General features: G+C 30.2%; 2 protein-coding genes across 2 annotated transcripts in view; both read right to left on the reverse strand.

Annotated features, from left to right (window-relative positions):
• 5-HT2A (5-hydroxytryptamine receptor 2A) overlaps positions 1–20,432 on the reverse strand; it is a 211,175-nt gene that overhangs the window by 69,455 nt on the left and 121,288 nt on the right. The gene's annotated exons all lie outside the window — the stretch shown is intronic.
• Positions 9,577–14,523, reverse strand: LOC143202013 (uncharacterized). The gene is made up of 5 exons (XM_076413282.1): positions 14,006–14,523; positions 12,243–12,339; positions 11,706–11,801; positions 11,495–11,650; positions 9,577–9,738 (listed from the first exon to the last, which is right to left on the reverse strand). Exons 1-5 carry the CDS (start codon positions 14,191–14,193, stop codon positions 9,688–9,690), a joined length of 588 nt encoding a protein of 195 aa, XP_076269397.1. The 5' UTR covers positions 14,194–14,523; the 3' UTR covers positions 9,577–9,687.

The raw sequence follows: 20,432 nt of genomic DNA on the forward strand, positions 1-20,432 counted from the left end.
GTATCCTAAAACTCGGCATCAAGCACAAAAGGACACATTGGCCAAAAAGTACTGTCTTTGTTTGTTGTAAATCAAATGTTATATATGAACTTCTTATTCCACAAGAAAATGTGATCCTTCCATCCTTTCATATACATATATAAAACTTGGTTTAATGAAAATGTTTATCTATTCTATGGATAACAATGGTAAAGGAGTTTTATATTTGAAAACTGCTTTCTCTATATTAAGTGATGCTAAATTAACAGAAGGTGGTTTTGTTGTGCCCACAGTGTTATTATTATAATTTTATACGTAGGTGCAAGTGGTACTGTGTTTCTCATTGCTATCTCAGTGAATTTTAAACTGTTCTTTTTAGATCCCATTATTATCTTTATGGCAAACCAGCTAGTTCATTCCATTCTGTATCCTCGAATTCGTTTGTCACGATACAAGTTCATATAAAACAACAAAAATATTTTTAAGTCTTTTGTTCTTTTTTAATTTAAGTTAATTTACTGAAAAACATTTGAAATACATACATGCAGTACATTATTAATTACTTGGCTATAAAGTAACTTCGTTATATTTTCAGTATTCTAAGTAACTTTTTTTACAGTTTTTTCCTTAATACGCTTTCACATATTATTATTAACTGAGGCGGACGGTAGGACTCCGAGGAGATTATAAGACCGTTGTTTTTCAATTCATTCAATTAATCGGCTTCAAAATAATTTTCTAGTGAAGAAGACCGGTTGACGTTGTTAAAAATGTTTCTTGATCATTCCGTAGGGGGGTACATAGGATATTTCGGTAAAAATAGAGTCATTTCAATGATCTTCAAAAGCAAACTGTATAAATGGATACTATATGCTCAAAAGCAATTTCTATAACCACTATAATCTGTCCAGTCGGCTATTATAACTTGTGAACTGAAGATAATTTATTCTAATTATATTATATTCTTCAAATATACGTATAATATTCAACAACTGGCCACGCAGCAATATCGAACCCTTGTGCGCATGCGGGGATTCTCCAGAATTAGACTCCTGTGACACCTAAACTAATTTATAACCTTAAACATTATGTGTCAATTGTTTTTAAAGAAAGTACGGACAAAGCAGTAGGTAGACTAATAAGTACGATAATTTATTTGACTCTATAGCAATTCGAGTCATCACTACTTCTGATTAATCAGGCCAATTGCGTAGAAGCAGCGAAAAAAGAAATAAGAAATTTATTTCCAGCACAACTCACTTTTACGACGGAATAATGTGTTGCCTTTTGCAACAGTTCGAGCAATCCATTTAAAGATTTTTTCTGATCCTATTACTCCTACGGAAAGGGTAGCCGAAATAAAAATGACGTCCCACTAAAATATATTTTTCTGTAAGAAGAAAGAAAAAAAAAGCGAACGCGTACCGCGATTGGACCGTACAGATAGGACACATAAACATAAATCTTGAATCTCGTGAAATGGGCGAAATAAGAAGGTGCAAATTTGCTACACGTGTCGGCGACAACTGCAACAGTAACATTCAGTTAATAAGTCGAACATAATTTGTTCTGTTCGTGTTTCCTATACGAAAATAATTTAAAATCTCTACGATATTCTTTAGAAAAAACGTGTTTTCATTATCATATCATTAAAATATAAGTCAGTAAGTGTATAATTATTTTATACAGTCTATTAACAATAGGCTAGATGACTATACTATAGAAAAATTGACGTATGGACTAGTGTAATGAATGCGGCTTAAAACAATCCAAATCTGCGCGTGACGTAATTATTTTCGTCGCACTGAATTGTTTGTATGAGTACAAGCGTTATTTATACATCATTTTAGTGTTAGGTATTTGTATTCTTCGTTGTGTATATGAGTCCCTAATAATTTTGTTTTATTTTTCAGTTAGCAAATAGTTAGTGGTTTAGTCGTACAAGTGTACATGAACTCAGTATATACAAGGTTCGAATACCAACTAGATAGTAGAATATGGGTTCCTAACTGAACTCACTGAACATATACTGTTGTTCTCTACTGGCCATATGTCCTCAAAATACAAAGAAAAATAATAATTAAGTTCAAGCTTTCAACAACTGTCAATCAAATCCCAGCATGGTTAGACAACGAAAGGCGAATATCGAATATTTGATTTCTTGTAAATCAAATAGTTCGACTTCATCAGGTTAAGATAAAGTGACACGTATTTGACTGAACAAATTATTTTGTGAAGTGTTTACAGCCTGTTATGTGTGTTACAGCAAATAAAAACAGAAAATTTCTAACATATCGAACAATACTTACGTGCAGACACGTATGAACTAATTGTCAGTGAAGTTAAATAATGTAAAAGAAATTCACCAGATACCCAGTTGAAGATATATATATTGCTGTTGCTAACATTAAAACTTTTTATTTAGTATAAACATATATATGAATATAGGATTTGTGATGTTAAAGTAGTGCAAGAGAGAATAATTATAGTTAGTAGAGACATTTTTATACATTCTTATAACGAATGTATTAATATAAACTAACACGAAGTAATAATAAACTCTTGTGTAATAATTAAATAATAATTTGTAAAAAGAAGTCAGTTAGTCATAAAATATTTATAGTACTATTGGAGTATTTTACAATTAACTATAAATAAATTCTTGGGGTGCAAAAATAAATTTAATTGTTCCAAAACAAGTCTTATCCTCTTCTCTCAAAATATTATTCTGACATGATATTTTAAGTGGATAACTTTAAAATGTCTACCAATACTTCTTTTATAAAGGAATATCCATAACAAAAGGAAATTACCCAGTCAAACCTAACAGCCACATCGTGTGTTTAGCAATATCAATTTGCGGGAATTTAGATGGCGTGAGATTATTTTCTGTCAGAATATGGTGATGCCGAAGCGTAACCAACTGCACAAAGTAAACTAAGCGGAATAACAAACTGCGAAATAAATGGTCCTACTTTCAAACGGCATTTTCAAAAAATAAAAGGGAAATAAAGTATATACACCTATTTATCACTACTAGTTAGTATTCATACAATCAGTTATTTCCTCAAACTCAAATGAATAAACGAATATATATTTATAGATTTCCAAATAAATTAGTAAAAGTGGTATTGTTTAAAAATAACATATATTTTTCCTTTTCCAATCCATAGTCCTAACGTATAGTATTTTGCATTTATTAGCATTGGAAACTATTGACTGAAAATAGTCCAAACAGTCGATAATCGCAAAACAGTCGAACTACCGAATAGTAAAAAAACTAGCAAAAAACTAATGCACTCTTCAACTGTTTTTCTATTCGTCATAACAGACGAAAATGTGCGAATTCCTTGCCGTACACATTTTGAGAGGGAAAAGGATGGAATTATTTTAAATTGGTAAATGGTAGTGTGTAAAAAAGAATGGATTAATAATCACAAATATATTTAATTGTATTTTAATATTCGGTAGTAAATAACACTGACATAATATAATAAAATAATTGGTTGACTAGTAAATGTAACCATGTCTGACAGAGATAAACATATTCCTTTTAGAACTGTCATTGGTAAAGAAAAGAAAAGAGATAATTGCTTTAATTTGATACCATAAAAATAACGGTTTCACATAGAATGATTATTTTTTTTTATATTTCATATATTTAACTTTCATTGTAAAGTGGAATGGAGTAATAACTACTAAATATTTGTATCGAATTCTCTCAACATATTTTTATCAAGTATTTAACAATCGCGCTGTTATAGTTAATAATGGATATCTTAAGATTATTATTTGTTAAAATTTGAATGAAAGAAGTTTTAACATTCAAAAGGCTTAAACAAACACTGAGATACTTCAAAAATCGAGAAATCAACAAAGACCCAATAGTTACCAAGATAACTTAAATGCAGTCAAGATTATTTTCCTGTTATATGTTATTGAACATGTTCTTTAATGATCTGTTCTGAAATATTTCTAATAATTCAATATTGTTATTGCTTGCTGGGTCCCATAGATGAATGTCCCCTACGTTCAGATTGAATTTTTGATGGCTCTATATACCACCATTTTGATCGCATCTCTTAAGTGAGGGTGATCACTTGATAACCAATGTATACTACGGAGTTTGCTGTCGAGCTAAAGGAGTTTGTTAGAGAGGTTAGCTATTCTGTAAATACTTATTAAATATTTACCTTCCATGAGCATGTGAGAGCAGGAAATAATCATGGATCAATTTATTTTTATTGTATCTTCGCAAAACGTATCTAATCTCTATCAAAATGCCATTCAATCGACAAGTTACACATCGATATTTTTCAATGTTGCAACATAAACATTACGATTATAATTCTAGTTCTTCTATAAGAATAATTAAAATTATAACAGTTGTCATGATACGTAATATTACGTAAATGTAAACCGTTTATAATTGTCCATTTCTCTTAGAAATTCGAAACGACACTATTATATTAAATGTTGTTATGTTCTAAACATTTCAATCCAATTTAGACCCAATTTTCTCAGTTTTAAGAACAAAAAAACAGATAGGAGCTGAAAAGATGAAGATGTAAATACAGAAAAAGATTTTCCAAAATGTAATCATTAATATATGGAATTTTGTATTCTTCGTTGTGTATATGAGTCCCTAAAAATTTTGTTTTATTTTTCAGTTAGCAAATAATAAACACAATTATATTCAATATAATGTTAGTGGTTTAGTCGTACAAGTGTACATAAACTTAGTATATATAAAGTTCGAACACCAACCAGATAGTAGAATATGGGTTTCTAACTGAACTCACTGAACATATACTGTTGTTCACTACTGGCCATATGTCCTCAAAATACAAAGAAAAATAATAATTAAGTTCAAACTTTCAACAACTGTCAATCAAATCCCATCATGGTTAGACAATGAAAGGCGAATATCGAATATCTGATTTCTTGACTATTTGTAAATCAAATAGTTCGACTTCACCAGGTTAAGATAAAGTGACACGTATTTGACTGAACAAAGTGATTTTGTGAAGTGTTTACAGCCTGTTGTGTGTGTTACAGCAAATAAAAACAGCAAATTTCTAACATATCGAACAATACTTACGTGCAGACACGTATGAACTAATTGTCAGTGAAGTTAAATAATGTATAAAAAATTAACCAGATATCTAGTTGAAGAATGGTTTGAATAAAAAGGACCTAATATATATATATATATATATATATATATATATATATATATATATATATATATATATATTGTTTTTTGATTTATATTTTGTTCTTTTATTTTTTATTTGTTGCTGCAAATAAAGTTAAGTAAACAAACACTGAGATACTTCAAAAATCGAGAAATCAACAAAGACCCAATAGTTACCAAGATAACTTAAATGCAGTCAAGATTATTTTCCTGTTATATGTTATTGAACATGTTCTTTAATGATCTGTTCTGAAATATTTCTAATAATTCAATATTGTTATTGCCTGCTGGGTCCCATAGATGAATGTCCCCTACGTTCAGATTGAATTTTTGATGGCTCTATACACCACCATTTTGATCGCATCTCTTAAGTGAGGGTGATCACTTGATAACCAATGTATACTACGGAGTTTGCTGTCGAGCTAAAGGAGTTTGTTAGAGAGGTTTGTTATTCTGAAAATACTTATTAAATATTTACTTCCCATGAGCATGTGAGAGCAGGAAATAATCATTGATCAATTTATTTTTATTGAATCTTCACAAAAGGTATCTAATCTCAATCAAAATGCCATTCAATTGACAAGTTACACATCGATATTTTTCAATGTTGCAACATAAAAATTACGATTATAATTCTAGTTTTTCTATAAGAATAATTAAAATTATAACAGTTGTCATGATACGTAATATAACGTAAATGTAAACCGTTTATAATTGTCCATTTCTCTTAGAATTTCGAAACGACGCTATTATATTAAATGTTGTTATGTTCTAAACATTTCAATATAATTTAGACCCAATTTTCTCAGGTTTAAGAACAAGATAGAAGCTGAAAAGATGAAGACGTAAATACAAAAAAAAATTCCAAAATTTAATCATTAATATATGGATTTTTTTTTTCAACTTTCTGGACTAGAAATATTATATATTGCATTGTAGTAATTGTGGATTGGATGTAGTGTTAGATCAGTCATCTTCGAACACACGGTTGATAAATCAATAACAGTTAAAGATTACTGATTTCAAGACAAGGTAGGTCAGTTTCTTGTGTTAAAATATGCGAAAATTTCCCAGTTTCTAACTGAAAACTTCCATTTTGTATCGAAACTATTTTTTGCTTGAATTTTAGTTCACCCGATATGTTAGTTATTTTATCTTAACAAATAAAGCTATACGGCTTCAGTTCGGTAATGGATAGTTGGAAAACAGCAAAAACGTCTTCAAGGTCGCGATATTCGCCGAAAAAGAAAAGACTGGTAGCCTATTGTGCTTATTTTTAGTACTGGAAGGTCGGAAACTCCTATGGCTTGGCTTTTCAGAAAAGATTTTGCTTCACTGAGAAGCCTCATAATAAAGGTGGCATGTTCAGTATTTCGACACGAACGTTTGATGTCCCGTTACGTCTAAAGAGACTTTAGGGGCCATCATTATTTATCGCCTTGAACTGATCGTGTCGAAAGGGCTCGAAAATATCAATTGGTTTTAACAGGGAATATATGAAAAAAAATTTGGTTCTAAAACGAATTACAGAAAAGGAAAATATATGGTATATCTTGAAATCAAATATCCCAAATAATTACAATACTACATTTTTGCAAATATTTTAACCAGCGATATCTATTGGTGAAAATATCAAGTAATAATTTAAAGAACACTCTAACCTAATTACGAAATTCAATTATATTCCATGATACCCATCAGAATACATGAAGCCGGCTTGATGGCACAGTGGTAAAGGTGATAAGACGGTCCTCCTAATGTTGCGAGATAGCCGCGGGTTCGAATCCTGCTGGGGCGCGATCGTCAATTTATGTTTGTGATTGTCTAAAATTTGTGACTGCCCTAGGCAGGAGTGTAAAATCCGACAAGGAAAATGATACTAGTCATGCCGGTAACCCGGCTGTGTAACACCGGATGTCTTCTGGAATGATTTTTAAAGTTGGTCACTCGCCAGTCGGTAGGCTTAATGTCGAGAACCGTGGTTCGGAGCCTACGTTAAACTGTGGGTCCAGTCCGGATAAACCGCTAGTTGGTTAAAGGAGACTTTAAGATATATTAAAAAAAAATGAATAAGTGCATATCAGAAGGAATAATGCCTGGTGGGCTAGGAAATTTTATTAAACGTTTCAAAGTAAGTTTTGTGATCCTACCTACTAACCAATATATTACTGAATTGTCTTACCACCTTACATATACATCTTAAAATGAAACTGATATTAGAATAAAGTTGAAATTGAAATTTCCTTTTTTTCCTGCTTGGAACTTCAGATATATAAGAGCCAGACAGCATAACACCAAAAATACTAAGAACTAAGTGTATATATGATAATATTGCAAGCAGAATTGTTATATGGTTTATCTTTTTATTATCTGCTATTGTTATTATGTCATGTCACCTAAATATTATTTAACGATGTCAGGAATCTATTTTAATAAATACTGAAAGATCAAATAAATCAAATTACATCAGTTAAACTTCTCAAGGTTTTACAATAGCGTATGTCAGAATTTTTGAAGATAATTATCTGTCTGAAGCATCTTTAACAGCACATTCTAAAGAACAAATTACATTAAGTTTTGTTTATTTTGAGGGATAAAATAAACCAACAAAAGGGCTGTCTCATTTATTATTGCTACATATTAAAGAATATATATATATATATATATATATATATATATATATATATATATATATATATATATATATATATATATATATATATATATATATATATATATATATATATGGTAGATATGGTGTATTTAACAATAACTGATAACAAATTGACATAACAATTACACCAACTTCTTTAAGAGCTGATTTTCAAACTATTGCAAAGAAAAGTTATGGTTCATTTCTTCATGGTAGTCACGATTGGACTTAGAGAAACACTAATTCTGCACCAGGAATAAAACCATTCCTGTTTCCAGCATGAAGAACTATATCTGCAATGAATAAATGTTATGACTAACAAAACCTAATCGATAGTTATTCCAACGTTTACCTTTTCCATGAACTTTTGTTGTCCACTATAACACTATATTTGAACACTATATTTACTATACTATATATTTACTACACTATATATATACTATATATATAGATACTATATTTATTATCAGGTTACCTTCAGTAGCCCAATGTACCATTCTGAAATCTCTTTTAAATATATAAATTGATATAATTCTTCCTTGATTTTGTTATATGTTTTTAAAAATTGTATTCTTTTAAAGCAATCTCTGGAAGTTCCATTAAACCCCTCCGTTGGTTATCTTTACATCACTTAAATCCTATATTATCCAACAATATATGAACGGATATTCTACATCTCTCAAATAGCTGTATCTCCTTTGGATCTTTGTTGATACTTTCCAGACTAACAATTTTCTATGAAATAGTTGTATTAAATTATGTTTCGATTGAAAGAACTACTTACTGTTTTATACACTTCGTACATTTGATCTCTGAAACACCCAGATTGATCTTGATTCGTCACCTGTTCGCACAAACACGGTTACTTTTTGGCGAATTTAAAGTTATATTGTTTTTTTATTTTTTGAGATATTTTAATGACCGGTCCATACTAATATGTAATGCAGCTGCAAGGCCCAAATAATATTTACAATAAAAACCGCGGCGATTTCAAATTTATTAAAACAAAGCGTTCAAACAACGCTTGACGGTTTATAACCCGTAATTATAATATTTTGAAGAATTTCCAGATGTTTGGCAAACGGACAAATTTTCAGGCTCATTCCGTTACATGTTCGAACTTCTCTAACAGCATTCTATCTTTTTTTAAATAGAATAAAATGACAAGGATAATATTGTCTTACTGTAAAACGAATTTACAACTTTAGACAGACATATATTGACACTTGTGTCACTACTATTTTAAATTGACTATATGCATTAAAGTATTAAAAATGTGACAAAACCTCACTTTATTTCCTCATTGCGATTTTGAACGAAAATTATCATAGGGAACTTTGTTTAATTAAATGAGTCCTTAAAGTTAACCAGAATGGCTTATCTTCTAATTGTAAGTATACATCGTGAACCGGAAGCAAATATCTGGCTATCTTAATGTATCGAATCTTAATTAAAGTTGTCTGTTTTAATTAATTTCAATTGTTCTTTGGTCAGGTCTTAGTTAGAAATTACTCCCCGAAGAGTCGTACATGTATTTCGGTATTCATTTGTTTTATCGGCAGTGTTATATAACCAACTATCTGGGTTTCTTGATTATATCTGCTACACGATAGTACTTTATAATTATTATTTTTGTATTCGTTGTTAATATTTATTTGTTATATTGTATGATCAATTCATAAAAATGGAGAAGGAAATTAATAAAATATCTAATAAATGGGTAAACTATTATCATATATTTTAACACTCAATGTTATTGTTACACACTCTAAAACTAACTTTTCTATGCTTTTTTAATATATTTGTTGTAGAATATATCCTCTATTATAACAATAAAGAGAATAAAGTCTGCCAACCATCACTTCATGGAATTGAATAGACTACTTAGGCTATATATTGTTTTTAAATGCTAAAATATAATTGTGTTATATTAATTTATATAGAGCTACATTACTTTGAACTTTTTAATCTTCATTTAGTTGATTAAAAAATTACTTATTTCATCCTAAGCTACACTAAGTTAGCAATAAGTTAAAGAAATTTAGAGGGAACTTTAACTTTGTCATTCATGTAGTTTTCCAAAAATATTTCTTTCAAACTGTTAATACAAACATTAGGTATTTGCATGTATATTGATCAGAGATATCTCTTGGTGAAAATGGTATCTTTTAAAAAACTCTCAAACTAACTGATAAATACGGTGGCTCTGACCATTCTCTAGATAAAGTAACATTTTTCCATTTTGTATTATTTCGTAATTAAATGTACATGGACCATAATTATATAAGGCTTTAAATAGCATTTTATTTTATTGTTTGATTGGAGGAAATATCTTGCGGAAGCGGAAGGTTAAAATAGAATGAATTATTGTCCAAAGGAATCTGCTTTAGCGCAGAAATGGTTTTTGAAAGTAAACAATGAAAAAATTAAGGAAATTTCTTATGAGCTGTTATATCAAACTTTTAGAAGGAAAGGTTTGTGTGAAAATATTATCAAGATGCAATTAATAAGAGATAATATATGTATATTCACAATCTTAACCTATCGAAAACGCAAACCTTGCTAAATATTAATATATAATATATTGGAAGTAGAAGTTATTTAGACCACGTTAAAATATTCAAAAAGAATTTTAAGGAAGTAAAAATATAATATTTTTTAAGGAAATAAATACGCATATTCTTTTTAAATCTACAAATGTGTCCCTTCAACTTCAAAAAGGTAGGCAGCAGACTGTAAAACACTAAAAATATTATAAGGCTTCATCATATTCCGATGTTGGTTTTGGATTTTTAATGTCAACAATAAAGAGGATCTTGGATCTTGGCAAATCTCGGATCTTAGAAGAAAATCTAGCCCCAATTTTCAAGGAAGTAGTAATGTAATTCTGATGTCAAAAGGGCTACTTGATGTTTTTAAAAAAGTCATTCAAGTTACACATCGATATTTTTCAATGTTGTAACATAAAAATTACGATTATAATTCTAGTTCTTCTATAAGAATAATTGTATTAAGAATATTTGAAGCGATTGCGGAAGCGGAAGGTTAAAATAGAATGAATTATTGTCCAAAGGAACCTGCTTTAGCGCAGAAATGGTTTTTGAAAGATAAAATTAAGGAAATTTCTTATGAGCTGTTATATCAAACTTTTGGAAGGAAAGGTTTGTTTGTTGTCTTTGCGACCAGATGTTTATGGACCCAAATATGGAAAATATAATCAAGATGCAATTAATAAGAGATAATAAAAGATCATAAAAGTATATTCACAGTCTTAACCTATCGAAAACGCAAACCTTGCTAAATATTAATATAAATATATATAATATATTGGAAGTAGAAGTTGTTTAGACAAGTAAGAAGTAGACTGCAAAACACTAAAAATATTACAAAGCTTCGTCATATTCCGATCGTCGGTTTTGGATTTTTGATGTCGGCAATAAAGAGGATCTAGGATCTTGGCAAATCTCGGATCTTAGAAGAAAATCTAGCCCCAATTTTCAAGGAAGTAGTAATGTAATTCTGATGTCAAAAGGGCTACTTGATGTTTTAAAAAAAGTATTTAAGGTTTTAGTATTTTATCATATCTTTTTTAGCATAATTGAAAGTTATAAAACTATATGAATTTATATTGACAACGTACTTTTTTTCATTAAGATATTACTTACTTCCTTCCAAAACTGGCAGTTGATTGCCCAAAAGTTCTGGAAACGCATTTCAACCTTCCTATCAGCCAAAATTAAAAACGTTCTTAATAGTTTCATGTTATCTACATCCCAGTTATACCATGGGAGGTCATAAAGTGCTCTAGATATTTCTTCGCTCTACAAGAAAACATATATGTATTAATTTTTATTGTATCTAATACATACTACTCACAGTATTTATGTTACTTTGACCGCATAAAATATACGGGAGGACAAGCATTACATATATAATAGTATATAATCCAGTGTAAATTTTAGGTATCTGAGGCTAAAATACATAGAATAAATAAAACATGTTCATTTTGAGATTCAGAATAAGACATCTACTTGAAGAACGTTTAATGGTCATTTTATTTTAAGTAATTTGATTTATCCAAAAAGGCTTGAAATTAGTTCAATACCAATGGAATGTTTAATGTATTTAGAAGATGCTTTAGACGAATATAACTAACAAGAACATCGGTAAAATATCTGTTGTTAGAAGTCATAAGAGATTAAACATTGAGTTGCGTACATAATCATTACATTTATAAAATTAATGATTATTGTAGCAACTCTAGAGAGCTTGACATTTTGTTACTACTTAAATTACTATTAGTACGGAAGCATATTATTAGAAGTTATATCAATATGATTAAAAATACACAGTATTTTACTAATTTTTTAGTTAGAGTAATAAACAATTAACAAAGAAATATTTAATACGTACCAATGTAAAAGCCAGAATGCAAAAAAGTCCGATTATCAAGTGAGGAATTGAAACAAAATAAAACATTAACTGAATATTCTTTAATCTCAAGGTGTACCTGAAAATGTAATAAATAATGATTGGTTTTACGTTTTAATTATCTTCCTAATAATTGAAGAAAAAGCCTGATATCTGTTAATTAACAGGTTAATTGAAAAGTCCCCGGCCTAACATAGTAAAAAATATTTTTTAGGCGAAATTAGTTTTTTTATTCAACATAATCCCCTTCAAGGGCGATACTCTGTGACCCTCCAACTTCTCGATAGCATTTGGTAGTACGACTTGTCTTTTGCTTTGTCAAATCAGTAGACCTCAGTTTTGGTGATCACTTCTTCATTCGACGAAAATTTCTTCCCAGTGAGCATTCTTTTCTTTTGAGATATGAGAATAGAAAATAGTCGCTGGGGGGCAGATCTGGAGCATACGGTGTATAAGGAAGCAATTCGAAGTTCAATTTATGTATTTTTGCCATGATTTTCACTGACTTGTGACGCGGTGTATTGTCTTAGCGAAGCAGCACTTCCTTTTTCTTCAAATGCTGCTATTTTTCGGCTATATCATCCTTCATACGGTTCAATAACGCTATGTAATAATCGCCAGGATGGTCCTACCGTTTTCAAGGTAGTCAATGAAAATTATTCCATGCGCATCCCGAAATACAGACGTCAAAACGTTGCCAGTTGCCTTTTCTCACGCTTTGGAACGGGTTCATCCTGCAGTCCACTTGGATGACTCTCGATTGGCCTTCGGAGTGAAATGATGGAGCCATGTTTCATCCATTGTCACATATCCATTGATCATCTTCAAACACTGCTCGGAATCATCAACTCGTTGTTGTTTTTGGTTAAAAAGCGAGCTCGCGCGGCACCCACTTTACACAGAGCTTTCTCATAGCCAAATATTCGTGAATGATATGACGTACACGTTCAGTTGATATCTTTAGAGGGTCTGTTATTTCATTCAATTTCAATTTACGGTCATTTAAAATAATTTTTTTGATTTTTTAATGTTTTCGTTGGTGAAAACCTCTTTTGGGCGCCCACTGCGTTCACCGTCTTCGGTGCTCATTTCACCACGTGTAAACTTAGTATACCAATCCTTGAGGGTTGATTTTCCTTCCAACTATATTTTTTCCCTTCACAAAGCAATATTTTATCAACACGCGACATTCCTTTTTATCCATTTTTTTCTCACAATAACAAAAGTTGCTTCACTCAAAATGCTATAATTCACAAACTAATGATCCGACAGTTGTCAAACGTATACACGCATCTTTTGAGGGTTAGGGCTAACTAAAAATATATGGATTTAATTCTAGTGGCACCCTCTATGGGTCAGGCCGGAAGTGTTTCAATTAACCGGTAACAGGAAACATAACAGCATTTTTTGGAATTAGACACTGGATGTTTTTTGGAAGAAATAATTAATAGGAACGTTCGTTTCGTCTTAAAAAGACGGTTGATTGAATATGTTTCTCCTCGAATATTCTTTCTAGTTATTTAAATGATTGCTTTGATCAAAAAACAGAGACAATTTTTAAATAAAACGGAGTGGGTTGTTCATTTTCTCAATTTGATTTCGCTTATTTAGCAATAATCTGTTAAACGAAATTATATCCCAGCCGAAGGAATTCATATTGAACAACACCACAATTATTATGTCTGACTATTTTATCCATTATACTAGTAACGAAACGAAATTATTGTGAATAATCATTTACCTACCTGATTATTTTGGAATGATTTTTGATGAGTGATTTTAAGTCCTCTCTCAGAACGGATTTAAAAACATCGCGGGATATTGTATTAAGTATATTGAAATGGTTGTAAAATTGTCCCATTTCCTCTATTTCGTCAATAAGGAAATACATTAAGAAATTTAAATGATGCATTATATAGTACCTACAATACATAAATTGGATTATTGTTGATGTTGGTCTGAGGCTTTTTTGATACTATATTAACATCTTTCCATTAATAGTTTATCCAAATGATGTATACCATTTTAAGGACGATAATAAACATCCTTGATACCATGGTATAATATATGAAATGGTATATAAGAGAACACTCTGCGAATCTATTTTTAATTTTGTACTATTTCAGAGTCTACTTTTTTGATCAATTATGTTTTATCTGGACTGGACCTACTGTTTAACTTACCGACTGCTATGTAACCACTTTATAAATCATGCCAGAAGACATTCGATTTTACCCAGCCTTTTTAGAGGCGTGACAAGAGTTTTCGGGTTTTACACCCATGTTTTTAGAATTTATTTGGATATCAATCTCAGATTCAACGACTGTTGGGAATACCTGCTTGATTATTCCACAAGCTGCCCGTGCATCTTTTAGGTTTAGGTAAGGTTTTAAGTAAAGATTGGTTCAAATTTAACTGTTAATTTACTCTAGCTTTTAATGTACTAGTTATCTGATGGGTTATATTTTAAAAAAATTGAAGTAGATTATACATGTTTTTCTTCATAGGTCTTCACGTAAATCTTCACATCTGATTGTTAGATATTCTTGAGTATAAAGATGTTTTGAAACGTAACAATGATAATTTAACAACAATGGTTACTGATAATTACTTTTATCTATATATAATTATCAATATCTATATTGATAATCGAAAAAGAATTATTAATATATAGTTAATATTATTGATTTCGAATTATTTCTTAGTCAATCATAAATACTTACATGTGACATAAAAAGAATAGTGATGCCGCGGCAAAAGGATATATAGCAAACATTAGGGTATACATAAGCCAAACATACTCCGGGTACCTATCAATTAAATACTCTGCTAACCAATAGAGATCTTTGAGGTACATATTGAAAGCAATAAATTGAATAGTATTGCTAACGACATAACATATAAAAATGATGGTTATTAACCTCTCCATAAAGTAACAATCACTCTCAATTTTTGTCTTGGTTTTCGATGATAATTTACTGATATCCCATGAGAAGTTTTCTTTCAGGTAAAAAATTTCATGCGCTATTTTCGGCAAATGAAAAACACTGGTTGTACCAATGAAGAAAACCTGAAATAAAAACAATTTTACCAATATAAACCAGAACAAAACCAATAAAGGCACAGACAGAATTAATTAATGACTATGTTTAGTACAGTGTTAATTCTTATTAAGAAATAGTCATGTCAATTCAAAAGTCCCCGATCTGCTATATTAAAACAAATTTTTTTGACAAAATTATTTTTTCTTATTCAACAGATGATTATAGACGACCCTCCAACTTTTGGATACTCTTTTGGAGTACGATTTACCCTTTGCTTCAAAATGGGCCTCAGTTTCGGCGATCACCTCTTCATTTGACGAAAATTACTTCCCAGCAAGCATTCCTTTGAGATCTGAGAACAGGAAATAGTCGCTGGGCTACCCACTGGGGGGTAAGTGTCAGATCTGGAGAATGCGGTGGATGAGGAAGCAATTCGGAGACCAATTCATGGATTTTTGCCATCGTTTTCACTGATTTGTAACAGGGTACATTGTCTTGGTGAAGCAACATTTTGTGGATTTTTTTTAATATTCGGTAACAACCTCTTTTGGGCATCCACTACGTTCACCGCCTTCGGTGCTCATTTGACCAAGCCTAAATTTAGCATACCTATATATATCCTTGATGGCTGATTTTCCTGGGGCAGTTTCCGAAAACGGCATCACGCGATGTATTTGCTTTAACTGTATTTTTCTATTCAAAAAGTAATATTTCATCAACACGCGAAATTTTTTTTATCCATTTTTTTCACATTAACAAAAGTTACTTCACTCAAAATACTATAATTCACAAACTAATGATCCGACAGCTCTCAAATATATACAGGCATCTTTTTAGTGTTAGGCCTAACTAAAAAACATATAGATTTAATTTTAATAACGCTATCTGTGTGTCAGGCCGGGGACTTTTCAATGAACCTATTAAACTAGTGTTCGTCCTGTGGTAGAAATTGGACCACAAGTATTAAATAAATCATGTTTATTTTATAACAGAGTAAAACGACTAATTTGAAGTATTTCTAAAACTTATTTTCACAATATTTTCGACTCAGTTTACCACTTCAGCTGTAGAAGCCACTTTTCTCTCTTGTGATTTTGGTTCAAATCACCTTCAAGTACTACGTTGGGCTCCAAGTTGATGTACTTAACGCGGAAGATCACTGTCATTTGATCTAATATGTTTAATAATATTAAATAATATAATATAATAATATTATGTTAAAATTTAAATGGAGTTCTTATTTAGACGTGTTATCGAATATTGATCTTTTTTAGTGGCTTTTTAGAGATTATTTATAGTGGTTACCATGTAGGGATATTGACAGTACTTACAAACCAAAGACCAATAAATTGTGTCAAATTTTCCAGAAAATATTCCACAGTGAAGTATTTTGCCGCACAATAGATAGTTATGATTATTATAACAGTAGGTAAAATAGTTACAAATCCTAAAATATATTTCCATATTTTGTAAGTAGACATTTTGATTCCCATATATGTTTTAGGAAGGAGTTCAACTAAAACAGACTCAGAAATTAAATACTATTTGATATTATTTCAAGTATCACATACTGGATTCAACCATTTTACAGTGGTGCCACTAATTGACTGACATGGAAAAGCTAACATTTCAGTTCTATGTTTAGATTGATGGGTCTTTTATAATGACTTAATTGAAGAAGTATAACCGGTGATTAAAAAAATCTAAGTAATTAAGGAATAGCCATTTACTTTCAATCATGGACAATTAAATACGTTTTCAGACGTAGTTCAAACAAATATTGACAGAATCAAGTCATTAAAAGAATTAATTATTCAAAAACGTTGCATTATTGCTTATGTAGTATAAAAATAAGTTTTGATGAACTCATTATTTACAGAGGAACAGAAAAATATGTCAAACTAACAGAAATACTTGTATAGTCCAAAAAACAGTGAAGTATAATGTGTTGCCTATTGCAGTTTGTAAATTCTGTGTGGATATTTCGATGGATATATGTCCGAATAGAGATTAACTTGATATTGGCTTCATTTGGAATCATATATATGAAATATGTGATAAAATATATTGTCTTTTTAATATTCTCAGCATTTTCAGAAGGTCGCGAATATACAGTTTTTTGAAAGAGAAATATTGCAAATTATACTTCGGCAAATATAAGTTAAATATTTAATACTATAAATTAAATTAATATTATTATTTAATGTAATTAAATTAGGGTTAATGTGGTCTCCAATGAAACGAAAATACTCGAGTTTGAAATTATTAATGAGCTGAATTAAACCTACTGGGGATATCACTACATAAAAAACGTGCTTATGACTCTACTTCATAGGTGGTCTAGAGAAAAGCTCAACGTAAGTATAGTATACCACCCTAATCTACAAACTATGTGACCGTATAATTAATTTTAACTTCAGTCCTTCGATAATATATCCATGATATATATTATGATGTTAAAATAAATTATATTTTATAACATGACTTTTGTTCCATTATTTTATTTGCATTAGAAATTGATTATTGACAAAACTGACGTGACAACATTCCAGCATTTGCTTACTATTATTTTAGTAAGTTTTGCATTCAATAAGATGTATTTTAGGAAGATTACATAAGAGATATTCAGGTGATATCACTTAAATAAATACGGACGTATCTCCAGCAACAATAAATTATGGACATAACAAATTATTTATAAAAAAAGGATATGTAATCCCCGCCTCGCGCCTAAAACACGTTAAACACCGAAGGGGGAGAATGAAGAGGGATCCTTAATAGGATGAATGATGACTTACTACGGAAACAGCTGAAAAAGAATAAAATCCAAATATTTCAAGACCCTTTCCGATTCAAGACTTTTTCGTGTAATGAGACTATGTTAGAATATGTTTCTGTTGTTAGGTAGAGTGACTGAATCAGAAGATATAGGGAAAATCCGTAGAATTTTACTAGGGAAGGGTACACAGTTACACAAAACAAGAACTAAACGTGAAGGGTTAATGTGTTCTCCAATGAAACGAAAATAGTCGAGTATTAAATTATTAATGAGCTGAATTAAACCTACTGGGGATATCACTACATAAAAAACGTGCTTATGACTCTACTTCATAGGTGGTCTAGAGAAAAGCTCAACGTAAGTATAGTATACCACCCTAATCTACAAACTATGTGACCGTATAATTAATTTTAACTTCAGTCCTTCGATAATATATCCATGATATATATTATGATGTTAAAATAAATTATATTTTATAACATGACTTTTGTTCCATTATTTTATTTGCATTAGAAATTGATTATTGACAAAACTGACGTGACAACATTCCAGCATTTGCTCACTATTATTTTAGTAAGTTTTGCATTCAATAAGATGTATTTTAGGAAGATTACATAAGAGATATTCAGGTGATATCACTTAAATAAATACGGACGCATCTCCAGCAACAATAAATTATGGACATAACAAATTATATATATAAAAAAGGATATGTAATCCCCGTCTCGAGCCTAAAACACGTTAAACGCCGAAGGGGGAGAATGAAGAGGGATCCTTAATAGGATGAATGATGACTTACTACGGAAACAGCTGAAAAAGAATAAAATCCAAATATTTCAAGACCCTTTTCCGAGGCAAGTGAAAAAATCGAGCAAAGATAAATAGAAACATTGTCAAAATAAAGGTCCAAACGTGATACGCCTAAAATATATGATGACTTTTTGTACTTAAGCCTCCTTCTTTAACCCTCTAATGTTATAAAAAAAGTTAATTTTAATAACCCCCTTTAAGTGAATTGTTAGAAACCTTGTTGTTAGTTCGAATTGTATCGCAGTTATAGCAAATTGTTTCTAACAACTGACACACAATAGTTCAGCTAAGGAAAATTGTTCTTGCTTGAGAACTGGTAGTAATTGTTAAGATTCTGCGAACATAGCATATCATTGTATTAGAGGTAATTGTAAAATGTATTAAGATTTTTCTGTAATTATTTTTGGTATACTTCTAATTAATTGCAGGTTTCATTAGAAAATAATTTGCCCAATAATTTGGCCAGTTTTCTGACAGGAAAAAAATGGACAGATACTCTTTTAAAAATTGAATAGTGGAATAATGTAATAAAAAAATTGAGAAAACATAAAACAGTCGCATTGTATCCAATGTATGGTAAAACCAAGTCAACCAAGGAAAACGCAACAGAGCAAACGTGTCCAACAAGAAGAATATCCCATCAGCTCGTTGTAGAATGTTTCGGATAATGGGATACTCTTTTAAAAATTGAATAGTGGAATAATGTAATAAAAAAATCGTACAATTTTATCTTAAAATATAGATTAAGAAATTCTCTTACAAAATAAGACTGGTTTTGTATTATATGTGCTGTTTTTCAATGTATATTTTAGGCGAAAAATACGTATAAAAAATAAAAACTCATATTTATATAAAAATGAAATTGAAATTAAAAATGAAATTAACAATATAATTTGCTTTAATTAATTATTGTTGTTTTAATTAATATACAAATATGTATTATTTCATTTAATATTCTAGATTAGTGATTATTAGATAAAGATAAACAAAGATCATTTATGCTTATATTTCATTCTCTAATGTTGCAGTTCTGAAAATAATCTTACTCATGATAATTTTTAATAATGTTCAGTGATGTGGTAATGGTGGGTTGTTAAACAATTCTGAACCACTTAAAAAGTTTAAATTAAAAGACTCTAAATTTTAAAGGTCTTTCAGACAACTTAGCTTATCTAAAGGGACAGACAACGACTATTGAAGCGCATTAATTGACTCAAAATGCCCTTTTGCTAGGAAAATAGAGATGTACTTTCTGTGGTGCACTGTGACTGAGCGATAAAAATGGATATTCTACAATAATTGCAAACTGAAAAGCTTATAAGTTAAACTAGGAGGGCCATCTACATCGACACCAAAAGGGAATCATAATATGCAAAAGTCTTTCAATATGAATAATATGGTGGTACGAGCAAGACATAGTGTATAAAGAGCTTCTAAATTCAAAGGAAACTGTTACTGGATATTCCTGCCAGTGTTAACTGAACAAGTTGAACGACATATTTTTAAAAAACAATAGCAACAGCGAGTTACTGACGCAAA

The sequence above is a fragment of the Rhynchophorus ferrugineus genome, unplaced genomic scaffold (genome assembly GCF_030347505.1).
Source record: "Rhynchophorus ferrugineus isolate W39M unplaced genomic scaffold, kcgeb_rfMv2 rfM9, whole genome shotgun sequence".
Taxonomy (NCBI): domain Eukaryota; kingdom Metazoa; phylum Arthropoda; class Insecta; order Coleoptera; family Curculionidae; genus Rhynchophorus; species Rhynchophorus ferrugineus.